This window comes from Tinamus guttatus, unplaced genomic scaffold (genome assembly GCF_059628265.1).
Source record: "Tinamus guttatus ecotype Peru unplaced genomic scaffold, ASM5962826v1 Tinamus_guttatus_pri_ptg000075l, whole genome shotgun sequence".
NCBI lineage: Eukaryota > Metazoa > Chordata > Aves > Tinamiformes > Tinamidae > Tinamus > Tinamus guttatus.
The window spans coordinates 285169-299757 of record NW_028288609.1 but is presented as its reverse complement, the minus strand read 5'-3'; the positions used below and the strand labels follow the sequence as shown (position 1 = coordinate 299757).

Genomic DNA, 14589 nt, shown 5'->3' with positions numbered 1-14589 from the left:
TTGGGGGCCTTTTGCCAGCACCTTCTGACACGGTGGTAGGGAACAAACCCTGCTTGCAGGTTTGAGTTCCCCCGCAAGGAAAAAATAAAACCTCGATTTGTCACAGTTGCCTACGAATCAGAAGAAATAGTTGATTGTATTTCACCAGCTTAACATTTAATTATGTTGGGTGAAATAGGTAGAGTGCGAGAATATTTTTCCCCAACGTTTATGGAAACAACTGTTTCTGTATCGCTTTCCCAGTTGATTATTTCCAGATACTAACCAATCATTTGGTTGTTTTGTTGTTTAAGCTGAGCTTCTGCTGGATGGTGCCTGTTACGTGGACAAGCTGTTGCTTTGGCTCACAACCAGAAGATCCTGGCCATGTAAAACTCATTACTGAAGTGAAAAGCTACAAGAAAAAAAAAATGAATGCTGAATTAGTGTGTTAGTATGTTAGCTCTGTAGATGTCTAAACAAAATGACCCATATTGGTGGCATCTACTGGACTGGTAGCTCTGTCTGCAGAGATTTAATAGGCAGGGAGTTGAGTGCTTTGACAATCTATTTAGAAAGAGGTTTCAGAGGATGGATTGAAAGACTGATGATACAGGTTGTTCCTTATGGAACCTTGAAATGCACTGAAAGGGGGAGGCTTTGCCTCTCATAAGTCAAAATTAATGATCCTTTCAAAACGTAGCTGTAATTGGTCTCCTCAATGTTCTGGATAATAGTAAAAAAGATCTATTTTTTTCCTGGTGTCACAATGAGGAAGGCACATCAGTCTCAACTGTAGATCACTGCCTAATATATTGGATGCAGATGCTCTTGCACTTATTTTAAATGTAAATTAAGAAAGCCGAGTGTCTGTTTTGTTCCCTTACAGATGGCACTTTAGCGAGTACATGTGTGTAAGGCTTGGAAGAGTCATCTCTTCCTCAGCCTTTTTATGGTAGACATTTGTCTCTATACAAATAGTTAAATACAGACACTATGAAATCCTAGCCCTGCGGTGAGTGACGGTGTTCAGGGGACCCTCATCTGTTCCTAGTGAACACCAGTGATGTGAGCACTTGTTGACAGCTGTTAATATTATAGCCTGAAGCTCTGTGTTCTGCAAATACGAGTCCTGCAAGGCCAGCCCAAGTGCCACGGTGCTGCTTGTCACCTCACAGAGTCCCTTTGCTTTGCTTAGGAGTTTGGCTGGGTTTGAGAATCATCTTTTCCTCCTTTTGGAAATGAAGGCAGTGACGGTCGGCTGGCTGTATGGATATATCTCTATGCACAGGAATGGGCCCATCAAGATACTGATGGGTTTAGTCTTCCTGTTGCTCGTTAGCAACGTGCTTCTGTTGCCTCCACCCAATCATGTTAGTCCTAGCATTAACACACGCATTCAGATACATATTTACTACTTTTTACTGTCAGGTGGTTTTCCAGACCCAATATATTGTCCAGTGGACATTAAAATGAGGCATCCAAACTGTTCTGGAATGGGCAAGGTCCTGTTAACTGTGTCCCTGGTTTTCTCAATCCTTGCAGAGAATCCAAGGAATTCCTTGTACGCAGCACTTAAAGAGCACTTTTTCATGCTCGCTTAGAGATGCAGCTATGTATTTTTTCCCCCTGCTTACCCTAGAGAAGTCAGCAATGTTTCCTTATCAAGGATACTGAGAGGAGTTCAGCGCACCAGGGCCTTCCCTTGGGAAGGGGTTTGCGGATCCTTGGATGAGCAGCTTGTGCCAGCACCGAGAAGCAGGAGCTAAAACCGCAGCTGGAGCCCAGCCCTGAGCGCTCCTCCGGCAAGCAGGGCAGCCCTAGAGGCACGAGCACCGGTGAGACCTGCTCGCCTCTGTCTGACTGCAGAAAATCACTGTTTACAAAGCCCCTTCTAGTGAGGATCGAGCTGGAACCTCTGTACTCAGCAGAGAACGTTCTGTCTGGCTTCCCTTGGAGTTTATTCCCTTTCAGAAAATCTAACAAAGGAAATAAGCTGATTATTTCCCGACAAATATTGCAGCCTAGCTGCAAGCCTGTTTCCAGCTCTTGTTCATACTCACAAATCAGCATCTCCTAGAATTTGCTTTCCTGATTATAAAACATGCAAATCCCAAGTCTCTTCCATGAGAGATGGGGGTTGCTCTGCCTGACCCGAACAGGCAGAAATGCAAGAACTGGTGAATGAGAGTCAGTCGTACAGCTGTGGAGCAATGCGAGGCTTTTTTTGATAACTTTGTGAATATGAATTATGATATCTACTATTTAAAAGGAACTTTTTAAAAATTGAAACCTTGGGTTGCTAGCAGCGTAAAATGTAATTTAAATCTGTTGCACCGAAGCATTTTTGTTATCAGTAGCCAAGTAGATGTTTACTTTTATGTGTGTTTTCCCTTCTGCTGTCCCCATTCACAGTCCCGTCGTGGTAACTTCCTGAAGGTGTAATCTTTGTAGCATGATTGTACAAACATCCATAGGAAATTCCTGACTCCTTGTTCTCACTAAAATATGTTAAAGCAATAGTAGTTTTACTCCTGTCCTTTTTCTTTTCTCCACCTTCCATACTTGCAACTTTGCTACTATACTGTCCTAGAGGAATCCTGATATCCTGCTGTTCAACTGACATATATGTTGTTGACATGGCTAACTGCAGTGTCCCTATATTCCTTTATTTTTATGGAGAATATGCAAAAGGTTTTGTTATAATGGATTTTAACATCTGAGTCATGGAACCATATTGTTGAAACTCTGTAAATTTTAAGGTAATTTTCTGGAATCGCTTGAAAGTGGAATGTTGCATCCTTTTATGCTATTTCCTGCTTACTATGTAGTTTTATTCAGATTTTTTAACCTTCTTTCTAAGTTTCGGCCTCCTGTGTATTAGGTACGATATTTTCTGCCTTTCATACTTTGTAATAAAAACGGAACATTTGTAGATTGACTGCAGTTCACTGTGTGCTGAGTTAAAACAGCGGTGGGAGCTACTTGAATTTGCCGCAGGACAATGAAACCTTTTATTGTTGCTAAAAGGGTTGTCTCACCTCTGCAAAACTGAAGTGTGTGGGGTTGCTCATTACACTGAATCCCAAAAAACTTGATTCTAGGTGCTGCAAGTCACTCTCAGTAGAGCATTATTGGGAACATAGTCATGAAAGAACTTGAATGGAATGGTTAATATTAAAATACACCCACGCTTACTTTCTTAAACCTGTTACATATGATCTATACACTAACGTCGTTTGCTCTTGTGTTTTCTGCTATCTTTCATAGTCCTTCTTCCTTCCACACAACAAATGGTAATTATCTGCCTGCAGGTTTTTGACTTTTAAGGTGAGGAAGAGGGGGATTTTTTTTTTTACGTTAATACAAATAATTGCTCTCTAAGGGTTTTTGCATACAGGCAAACTGCAGAGCAAGCAGTTAGGCAGTCATTTAGCTCCTGAGCTCTCCCTTGTGTGGGTGACCTCTGTTAAAGGCTGTTTTCTTTACAGGCTCAGTCCCTGGTGTGGCTGCTGGAACTGGGACCTGGAAGGGAACAGGGAGGCTGAACTTGGACGCTTGGTCTTGCCTTAGAGCTCGGTAACGGGGCTGCTGACTGCAGTGAGTATTTAGATTAGGTCTTTCAACTGTTGTCTGACTAATATAGTTTTGGATTCCTTTCTAGTTCCTTGGGCTTTGAAATAAGAGCTGATGAATCTTCATGACCACAATGGAAAGACTTGCTGTAAAGATGCTGCAGTGTTTTTCAGCTATATAAGGACTTTGTTCTAGTAATCTGTACTTGGAAAAGATCCTTTCCTTCTAAAAATTGTTTGTCTTACCCTACGACATTATTTACATCCTTCTCAATTGTTTTCCCAGGATCCGTGCTTCAATTTTCCAAAGAAACTTTCTTGGCTCAGGAGGAAGGCAAGAATTTACATTTACATATGCAGAGTCTCCCAGTAAATGGTTGCAATATTTTCTAGATGTAGCTCAGTGGGGTTTTTTTTCTGTCTAGAGGTAAATGTGTCTTCAGAAAGAATCAAACAAGCATCCACTTGAAATGAGTTTATACAGAACCCTTAAGTGACACTTAAAATGCCAAACAGCAAATATTAAGGCTAAGACCTATCTGTCATCCTTGCAAGTGAGGAAAACTTGATCTTTTCTGCTTTAGTTACTTCCCCAAAGAAAAGTAACATCCACTCTAAATCCAAATCACTATTCCTTAACTCATGTTTAAAACCTAAGGGAGTCTGTCCTCCCTGTTCAGCGTTAACAGAGCTGTAACCTCCGTAATCTGTACAGGATTATGGGCAATGTAACGAAAACCCTATTAGTGGCTATTCTTAGAGCAGGGGTCAGCCTGCTGGGGGAACTAAACCTGTCATCCTCAGCATCTAACGAGATATCAACCCTCTTGGTATGGATTTTGATTTGCCAGCTTTTCTTGGGACCAGGTAGATGTTGAAATGCCTCTCTTTGAGAGGAATTGGGGCTGTTTCTGTAGCTGTTCTGCCTTGTCAAGGGTAAGCCTATAAAATACACCTGGAAGCCACCAGTTTGGGCATTAATTAAGTCCCAGGAGAAAGGCAATGACAACTCTTGCAAATCGCAGATAGTAGTTTAAAAAGTTGGGAGCTGGTGCAAAAACCAGCCTGGCCGTCAGCACAGGAAAGCGAGCGGTTTAAAGAAAATGCTGTTAGAGGTTTTTGGATAGGAGACGGCATGAGAGGATCTCTGCCCTTCCTAATAAAAAGGAACGGCTGACTCGTGGAATGGTTTTTTTGCCTGCCCTGGGATCACAGGAAAAGAATATAATTCCTTAACGATCAATAAATGGCTTGAAAGCAGCAGCTCTCCACTCTTCCACAATAACACCCAGGCGCAGAGAAAGTGTTTGCCATGATTCCTGTGACTGTGATCGTGACAGGTATCGGTCAGGTCTTCCTTCATTAGTGCTGCTCTGCAAACAGGCCCGAGCGCCCGCTCAGGAGCAATTACCTGAAAGGCAAATGTTAACATCGCATGGCACCGACAGAGCGAGAGGAAACGGCCGCGAGCTGAAACACCAGAAGTTCCGCAGGAAGGAAAAATGTATTGGCAGTGAGGGCGATGAGGCACGGGAACAGGCTGCCCAGAGAGGCTGTGGAGTCTCCTTCTCTGCAGATCTTCAAACCCGCTTGGACACAGTCCTGTGCCACGTGCTCTAGGTGACCCTGCGTGTGCAGGGGGTTGGACTAGGTGATCCCTAGAGGTCCCTTCCAACCTTATGGATTCCGTGACTCCTTCCTGCTCCGCTCCGGCGCTGCGTGCAGCGAGCTGAGCTCCCGCTCCTGGAGCGGCCCCGGAGCCCCCTCTGCCGGGCCTGGGCTGCGGTGGCACCGACGAACCCGGGGCTGCTCCCTGCTCCGGGAGGGCAGGCGAGGATTGAACCGTAGAATCACAGAATGCTGAAGGTCGGAAGGGACCTTAGGGATCATCTAGTCCAACCCCCTGCACACGCAGGGTCACCTAGAGCACGGGGCACAGGGCTGCGTCCAAGCGGGTTTGAAGATCTCCAGAGAAGGAGACTCCACAGCCTCTCTGGGCAGCCTGTTCCAGTGCTCTGTCACCCTCACTGTTAAAATTTTTTCCTTAAGTTCCTGTGGAATTTTTGGTGCTTCAGTTTGTGGCCATTTCCTCTACTCCTATCAGTGGCCACCACTGAAAAGAGGCCAGCACCATCCTCTGCACTCCCTCCCTTGAGGTACTTCTAGACACTGCTCAGGTCCCCTCTCAGCCTTCTCTTCTCCAGGCTGAACAGGCCCAGCTCCCTCAGCCTCTCCTCACAGGGCAGATGTTCCAGGCCCCTGATCATCCTTGTAGCCCTGCGCTGGGCTCTCTCCAGCAGCTCCACATCCCTCTTGTCCTGTGGAGCCCAGAACTGGACACAATACTCCAGATGTGGCCTCACCAGGGCTGAGCAGAGGGGCAGGATCCCCTCCCTCGACATTTGCACACGAACAACGCACATTCCGCCACGCTGCCCTAGATTTCAATGGGAATGTTGGTATTCTTAATCTGAGCGAGGAGTTAGCAGAGTGTCAACAGCAGAAGGTGTGAGCAGAGGCGGAGCTGCCGGGGCTCGTGGCTTTCGTGTCCCTCACGCCTCCCGGGGCAGCACCTCCAGCTCCCGGTGCCCTCGGACACCGGCGGGACGGGGAGGGAGCCGAGGCGGAGCCGGGCTGCGGCGCCGGGGAAAGGGGAAGCGGCGGGTGCCCCGCGGCCCTCGGTCACGAATTAAGTCCCCCCGAGGACGGCCTCGCCGTGAGCAGAGCCGGGGGGCCGCGTCCCCCCGCGGCGGCAGCGGCGGCCCCGGCTGCCTCCTCCCTCCCCGCAGGGCGACACCCCGGGGCACCGGCAGCCCCGGGGGCCGCTCCGGAATCCCGGGGCCGCCGGAGCCGCCACGCGCACGCGCACGTCGCCCGCAGGCCCCGCCCACCGGCCGCCGCGCGCACGCGCACGTCGCCCGCAGGCCCCGCCCACCGGCCGCGGGGCGCTCGCGAGCCTAGGGCGTGTGTCCCGCGTCGCTCGCCGTCGCGGCGGCCCCGTGTCCCCCCGCCGCCGCCGCCACCGCCACCATGGTGTTCCAGTGCCAGCGGGACAGCTGGGCCCGGCAGGTAGCGCCGGGCGCGGCCCCGCGCGGCCCTTCACGGCACCTCTCGGCCCTTCTTGGTCCTCCACGGCCCCTCTCGGCCCCTCGCGTCTCCTCTCGGCCCCGCGCGGCCCCTCACGTTGCCGCCGCGTGTCGCGTTGCAGTTCTCCACCACGGTGGTGTCGTGCGAGGCGGCGGAGCTGCGGCCCGAGGGCGGCGGGGAGCCCGTGCGCGGCTTCCACGTGGTGCTGGAGGACACGATCCTCTTCCCCGAGGGCGGCGGGCAGGTAGGGCCGCGCCGCGGGGCCGGGACCGGGACCGGGACCTGGACCGGGACCGGCGCTCAGCCACCCCTCGTGCCCGCAGCCCGACGACCGCGGGCGGCTCGGGGACGAGCCGGTGCTGCGCGTGACGCGCCGCGGCGCCCAGGCCCTGCACTTCGTGCGCGCGGCGCCGCCGCCCGGCACCCGCGTCCTGCTCTCGCTCGACTGGCAGCGCCGCTTCGACCACATGCAGCAGCACTCAGGTACCGGGGCGCCCCGGGCGCCACCGGGCCCGCCGGTGCCCGCACCGAGCACCCCGGCGGGGAGCCGCCTTCGGCTGCCGCTTCCCTTGCAGGGCAGCACCTCATCACCGCCATCGCGGATCAGATGTTTGGATTCAAGACAACTTCATGGTGAGCGGGAAGAGGCGCCGTTTAGGGCCGTTTGCAGCCCGTTTGCCACAGCACGAGATGCTGAGCGCCGATAAATCCATAGGGTGGTTCAGGCTCCAGCATTTGCTTGAGCACAGAGGGCCTGGGAGAGGTGACTGAACTGCAGAGCAGCTCTGTGCAGCACCTGCCCTGTCTGTTCCCTCTGCAGATGCTCACAGGCCCCTCGCACTGCGTAAACCGCACGAGGAGGAGGGAAGGGGGGTTTGGTTTTGTCACCTCGTTCCCGACAGTCCCTCCTGCGTGGCACACGCTGCGCAGAGGGATCTTCCTCAGCAGAGGTGCTTCCTCGTGCAGGGAGCTGGGCCGCCAGCGGAGTGTCATTGAGCTGGACACTCCCTCCGTGACAGCAGAGCAAATCGAGGCGCTGGAGAGGAGCGTGAACGAGAAAATCCGGGAGAGGATCCCCGTGACGGTGAGGGAACTGGCTGCAGACGACCCTGAAGTCGAAAGGGTGAGTAAAGGGGCAAAACGATGCGGGAACAAAACACCTGCAGGCCCGGGCTCAGCGTGTCGGCTCGTTTTGCAGGTGAGGAGCCGGGGTTTGCCCGACGACCACGCGGGGCCCGTGCGGGTTGTGAGCATCGAAGGCATCGACGACAACATGTGCTGTGGGACCCACGTGTCCAACCTGAGCGACCTGCAGGTAGGAGCTGCACCCCGGCGCAGCCTGCAGTGAGGTCAGGTTCGCTGGCAGAGGGGGCTCTTCACAGCAAGGCCAACAGTGGGAACTGTCCAGCTCTCTGAGTGTAAGCAAAATACTGTTCTCCTTTTCTGACCAGGATGTTTTTCTTTTTTAAGGTTATTAAACTCCTTGGCACAGAAAAGGGAAAAAAGAACAAAATGAACTTGGTTTTCCTGGCAGGAAATAGAGTGCTGAAGTCAATCGAACAAAGTCATAGCACTGAGAAGGCTCTAACTTCACTGCTCAAGTAATATCCTTTCCACTTCCTTTCTTTCATCTTTGTTGTTTCTTCTGGCAAACATCACATGAGCCTAAGGCTACATCTGCCCAATGTTTCTAATGACACCTTATCTTCTTTTGCTGCTTTAATAGATCCTTTCTTTGTCCCTGTTGTTTCAGAAATGGACCGAGTGAGCACGTGGAGGCTGTGAAGAGGCTGCAGAGCTCTGTGAAGCAGCTTCAGAAGGTATGAGGATATCTGAGGAAAGCAGATCATGGTTGTGTCCTCTTGGCCTGAGCATCAGTCGTGACAGCAGAGGACAGAGCTCTAGACATCAATTCTTTTGATCCTCTGAAAACCGCTCCCGTCCCTGGGGACACAGCTTGGTCTCACACTGACTTCTCCACGCACAGTGCAGGTTATTTCCTTTTCTTCCAGAATAACTTGAACCTGCTCAGAGACATGGCTGTTTTGGTAGCTCGGGACTTCAAAAGCCAACCCGTTCGAAGTGAGCTGTTTGTGTTGCACAGGTACGTGGGAGGTCAGCGTGAGACACGCGGTGTCTGTCCTCTTTTGTGGCAGCTCTCTGATGCCCATTCTTGCTTCCTTATGACAATTCTTGCTTAGAAGCCAAATATCCCTTAGGGAGGAATATAAATAAGGTAAATAGATTATTAAGCTACCTGCAGTGTGAGAAGGTTTTGTAATTAAAAGAACATGTTAGTAGTTCAGCCACTGAGTTCTTTTGGTTTTATAGCTAAGAAGTAATTGTGCTTATCTGATCTCTTTCTGATCTTTCTGTTTTCCAATAAAACTGAAGAGTTCCATTTGTTAAAAATAACAACTTAAACAATTTCCAAATAAGCCCATAGGAATGTGCAATGAGGATTAAATATATAGATATCAAAATAACCTCCCTCCTAACAACAAGAGGCCAAAACCCTTGGCATGAGCATAGGCTGCTTGCACAGATTTTTAGCTTGCAGATTCTCTGATGGCAGAAGTTAGTAACAAATTTTACTCTTAAGAAAAACAACAAAAACTAGAAAACTAATAAAAAACAAGTTTGGGTAGTCACTGTGCATGGTTTGCAATTGATGCTTGGGGCTCTACTCAGGATTTTTGCCTTTCTCTGAAGTGGCCTTTTATCCATGCAGGAAAGAGGGTGACTCTGAATTTATGAACATCATCGCTAATGAGATCGGGACAGAGGTGAGTTACTTAGAAAGACTAAACTGATACCAGCAGCTTCCTCATCCACTTCATAGCACAGATAGGGACTGTCCAGGCTTCTGTTTGTGCAACAGCCACTAGCTCTCCAGAAGCTACACAGGGTTATCACCCCAGCAGCCTCAGCAGGCAGGAAATACTACAGTGAGAATTCGGAGCACTGTAGAAAAGCATGTCCCTGAAAAGCAGTATGGAACCACACCAGCTGTTTTAATTTAGGATTCCTCAGTCCTTCTGGCCCCCCAAAGATGTGATTCAGGTACAAAAACCCCAGCTCTACTCCCTTTTACTTTCTTCAAACTGAGTCTTGGTCTCAGTAGTCAGCAGCAGCCTGTAAATTGTTCGTGTGCCTGGACAGGACCTGTCAGGGTCTCTGTCCCCCTTCCCGACGAGGAGGACGCTGCTGTGCAGGAGCCAGATGTGTCTCTGTCTGCAGGAAACGCTGCTGTTCCTCACTGTGGGGGATGAAAAAGAAGCAGGACTCTTCCTTCTGGCCGGACCTGCTGAAGCGGTGGAGAAGTTAGGTCCCAGGTAACAAGCTCTGTGACTTCTTTAAGTTATTAGGAGTTCTAATGCAGCAAACAAGCAGCAGAGCAGTGCAGTGAGGGCCCGGATCCCTGTTTGCTCCCTGGGGCCGGCGGGGAAGCCGTCGAGCAGTCGCTGTCGTTACCGCAGGGTGGCAGAGCTGCTGGAGGGCAAAGGCGCCGGGAAGCGAGGCCGATTCCAGGGAAAGGCCGCCCGGATGAGCCGGCGAGGAGAGGTGCAGACCCTGCTCCAGGACTTCATCCGCCACCGCAGCCCTGAGGCGTAAGAAACACCCCCAGAGCAGGGCTGTCCCCTGCTCTGTGTGAACTAACAACTTTCCTCACAGAGAATAAATACATAAAAATATCAGCTGTTGTGCGTATGCTCAGCGAGCAGATTTGGTGGTTGCGGAAAACTGGGGTGGGGGGGATCTGCTATCCACTGTTTTCCCTGGCCCACGGTGCTGCAAGGTTTCTTTCATTTACTCTGACATGTAGCAATATTCTTAAGTGATTAAAAATAGACACTATTTAGTCATTTTGTGGGCTTCCTACAAACCAGGAGAGGGTCCCTTCTGTTTGCAGTGCACTGTGGCTTTTCCTTTATACCAGCTGCTTAGGAGTAATTACTTCACACATTTATAATAAGCTGGCTGCATTTAGGAAAAAACAACACAGGGAAGAAGCAGGGATTTGAACAGGATATTCAGCAACAGCTGTGGAGAAAATTAGTCAAGCTTTTGCTGCTGGAATTTTGTAGGGAGAAGAAAGAATGAGCGGCAGGAGTGAGAGGGCTGCTGAAAACTGGCCATGCACCTTAAAAGACCAAACAGCTTTTAGCAGCTGCCCACTGTCTGCAGAGATGAAACGGAAGGAGGACGGCAAGATGCTGCAGTCAAATCGTCAGCAAGGAAGGGAATAGCCCCAGTTCTGCACGTAGGGAATCACCATGTTTTTTTGAACAGTTTTTTTGTTTTTTTTTCCCTGTTTACTTCGCAGTCTCCGCAGTTGCTGCAGGCCGGCGCACGTGGGTGCTCGTGTTTTCGCGAGCTGCCCTCGCCGCTGGTTAATCTGCAGCCTGCTGCCCTCTGGACTCCCCGGCTCCCGCTGGCAGCTATTGATCCGGCTCCGAAGCTGATGCAAGCGCCTGCCAGATAACGCGGGCGTCGTGGGGCCTCCCAAAGCCCCCGTGCAGCCGGGTGCTGTGCAGGGGCTGCGGCAGAACCGCCTCGACACGCGTGGGCCAGCCCCACGCGTGACAATTCAGTGCAGAGAAGCAGCTTCCTGCGCTTGGTTCCGCAGGCTGCTGCACGCAGGGCACTTGGATGTTTGTGGCTGATATTCCCTTCACTTGTGCGGCCACGAGCTTGGCTTGCCCTGCCGTTCTTTGCTCTCAAACGGTGGCTGGGCACTAGGGACTCTTCCACACAATAAGAAATGCAACAGAAAAAGAAGCCCTTGGGATTAATAAACAACCGTGCAGCAGCGTTTCTTCAGCGTGCCTTTTCTGCCAGGATGGTTCCTGGAAACGGTTACAGTCCTGGCTGCGGAAACCAAAGGGAGGGGATGCAGGCACACTGTGAAAAAGCAGATGGCAGATAGTCTGGAAAGGGTGTTTTCCACCTCCCTGCCCTGCTAGAACTGTCCGACAGCTTCAGTGCAAGCGTTGGTGACAAAGGGAGAAATTCAAGGAAGGGGAACCCTCTATCGCAGCCGTCCAGGATGGCCGAGCTGGTGCTCACAGTTTCCTCCCGAGGCTTCTTTCAGCTGTCAGCAAAGAGCAAAGCTGCCCCCGGGCCAGGTATTGACCTGTTTGGGCACGGCGGCATTAGGGGAAGGGTCAGGGCTGCAGCGGAGCCGGGCGGCCCCGGTGCCGCTGCCCGCGCGGTGCCCCCGGGAGCTCCAGCGGCTTCGCTCCCTGCGGCCGGGCTGGGGCCGGGAGAGCCCCGGTGCTTCCAAGGAGGCTCCAGGTCCTTGCTTGCGCTGCTGCAGGGACAACGCGGGAGCAGCCGGGGAGCCTGGCGCTGCTGGGGACAGCGCGGCCCTGGCGCAGCCTCCTCCCCGCCGGCAGCCCTCGGGACACCGCGACGCTGCGCTATATACACCGTTGGCTTTAATAAAATAGCCGTGAGTACAGATACACCCGTATGTATATGCGTACATATATATACACGCACACACGGTTTGATATGTATATGCATATATGCGCATATGCGTATACATAAACGCAAACCGTGCATGTGCAAAGGCCGCGGCACGGCGCGGCGGGGACGCCGGGCACCGCGGGGGCGGCTGCAGGACGGGGCTCCCGCGCCCGCCCCACGCGGCCGCTGCCGGCCCCGCACCGGGAAGCGGCGGCGCCTTCGGTCCGTGCGGGTTTTGGGGCGGGAAGCGGCGCCCGGCGTCACCCGTGGGGCCGCCCGCCCTAGACGTCCTTCTTGCCGCCGGGGGCCAGCAGCCGCGAGAGGCAGCAGGGCACGAGGCTGACGGTGGCCAGGGGCACGGCGGCGCTCTTGCAGAAGGAGAGCAGGTAGAAGAGCAGCTGCGCGTGGGCCGGCGGCTTGAAGGCGTCGAAGAGGTGCAGGACGAGCAGGGAGGCGGCGGCGCAGGCGGCGCGGAACGGCAGCGGTGCCGGGCGCTTGGCGGCGGGCGCGGGCGCGTGCAGCGCCAGCCCCAGCCCGCACAGCGCGCCCAGGTTGCGCAGGAGGCTGGCGAAGGGGGTGGTGTCCAGGTGCACCCACTCGGGGCGCGCGCACCAGCGCTGCGCCTTGGCCAGCGTCCACAGCAGGTCGACCCCCAGCGCGCGCAGCAGCGCGTAGAGCCCCAGCGCGGCGCCCAGCAGGGCCGCGGTGACGCACAGGTAGCGCCGCAGGCTGGCACCGTAGATGGCGCGGACGTGCTGGAAGCTCTCGGCCACCACCATCCCTGGCGGCAGAGGCGGCCGTCGGTGCCGCGCGGCGGCTGGCACGGCGCGGCCCGGCGCGCGCGGAGGCGCCGCCGCTCACCTGAGATGACCCCGGCCACCACCTGGTGCGGGAAGTGGGCGGCGATGAAGACGCGGGACAGGCAGACGCAGACCTGCACGGCCCAGAAGCCCGTCCACAGCAGCGTCCACAGGAGCCTGCGGGGCCCACGGGCGCGTTGGCAGCGGGTACCGGCGGTGGCCCCGGGCCCCGCTGCGCCCCGGCGCACGACTCACCAGTACTTGAGCGTCTTCGCCTGCCGCTCCCCCGCGGCCAGGGACAGCAGGGCGGTCACCATGACGTAGTAGACGCCGGCAGCGCCCATGGCGTGGCCCGAGGGGCTCCCTGCGCGAGAGCCGAGCGCTGGGTGACACCCCCATTTCGGAGCAACAACCGCGGGCTGGGGCGCTCCGGGGACCGGTGCCACAGGGTGGTGCAGCACAGCAGGGCATGGAGCAGTGCAGCCCGGCGCTGTGGGCGCAGCCCGGCCACGGGGATAAGGCTGGGGCCGCCCTCGCCGGCGCGTCGAGCACGCAGGGTGCACGAGCGCAGCCGGCGCCGCGGCCAAAGTGCAGCCGGGGCAGCGGGCGGAGGCGGCCGGGGGCTGCGGCAGCCCAAGGTCCCCGCGCGGCGCCGCGGGGCTCCTACCAGGGCCGGTCTCGCAGGTGAGCGGGAACTGCTGGATGAGCGGGGCCGAGGCGTTGCCGTAATAGTCCGTCTCGTGCACCCACCAGTACGGCCTCTCCCCGAAGAGCAGCCTGCGGGGAAGGCGGGAGCGGGGCCGGGCTGCAGCCGGCGCGCGCACGGTGCCCACCCTGCGGCACGGGGCATCCCGCGAGCAGCGGCGGTGCCAGCGGCGAGTGCCACCCGCCAGCGCCACCCGCCCTGTCCCTGCGCTGGGACCGCTCACCACTTGAAGACCAGGTTGAGCCAGTCGCCGATGACGGCCACCCAGAGCAGCCGGATGCCCACGGGCTGGTGGAAGTGGAACCAGAGCGGGAAGAGGACGAAGAAGGTGTTGCGGAGGTCGGCGGCGAAGGAGACGAAGAGGAACCAGTCCTGGGCGCCCTGGAAGTGCTGCTGCAGCTGCTGCGTGGCCCGGACGCCCGCGTCGTGCAGCAGGTCCATGCCCGCCTGCATCCTCGCCGTGCGGCCCCGCTCCGCTGCCCGCGCTGCTGCTGCCGCTGCTTTATACCCGGTGGCTCTTGTTTGTCACTGCAGGTCGCTCGTCCCCGCGCCGATCTTTGGACTCAGAACCACTTTTGCCAAAGGTGCATCGCCGGGGGGTTGTCACAAACACGCTGGGAACAACTTACGTAAAAGGGGAAGACACATGGGGGAAGCAGAGCGGAGCGCCGGCTCCGCGGCCCCCTTAACCCTTTGCGGCCCGGGGCTCCTGTGTAGCCGAGGGCAAAGCCGCCGGGGAAGGCAGTGACGGGACGCAGGGAGCTGCCCCGTGAGCGGGAAGGCAGCGGCCAGGTGGAAGGTGGGAGACGGGACGGGGCTCCCCGTCCTCCTGGGCAGCGGTGGTGGCTGCTGCTGGTGCTGCACAGGCGGTGACGGAGCATCCTCGTGCTGCACCATGGGGTGACGGAGCATCCTCACGCTGCACCAGGTGGTGATGGAGCAGCCTCACGCTGCATCAGGTGGTGATGGA

General features: G+C 54.9%; 2 protein-coding genes across 2 annotated transcripts; one reads left to right on the top strand and one right to left on the bottom strand.

Moving 5' to 3' along the window:
• The first annotated feature begins 6577 nt into the window (after positions 1-6577).
• Positions 6578-10256, top strand: AARSD1 (alanyl-tRNA synthetase domain containing 1). Its single transcript, XM_088519881.1, has 12 exons — positions 6578-6623; positions 6763-6885; positions 6965-7124; positions 7217-7274; positions 7608-7764; positions 7840-7956; positions 8112-8242; positions 8395-8461; positions 8654-8745; positions 9373-9427; positions 9882-9976; positions 10121-10256. The coding sequence occupies exons 1-12, from the start codon at positions 6585-6587 to the stop codon at positions 10254-10256; spliced, it is 1230 nt and encodes a 409-aa protein (XP_088376007.1). The 5' UTR covers positions 6578-6584.
• Positions 10257-12392: 2136 nt separating this feature from the next.
• On the bottom strand, positions 12393-14323 carry G6PC1 (glucose-6-phosphatase catalytic subunit 1). The gene is made up of 5 exons (XM_088519879.1): positions 13843-14323; positions 13581-13690; positions 13169-13277; positions 12975-13090; positions 12393-12894 (listed from the first exon to the last, which is right to left on the bottom strand). Exons 1-5 carry the CDS (start codon positions 14070-14072, stop codon positions 12395-12397), a joined length of 1065 nt encoding a protein of 354 aa, XP_088376005.1. The 5' UTR covers positions 14073-14323; the 3' UTR covers positions 12393-12394.
• Between the last annotated feature and the right edge of the window lie 266 nt (positions 14324-14589).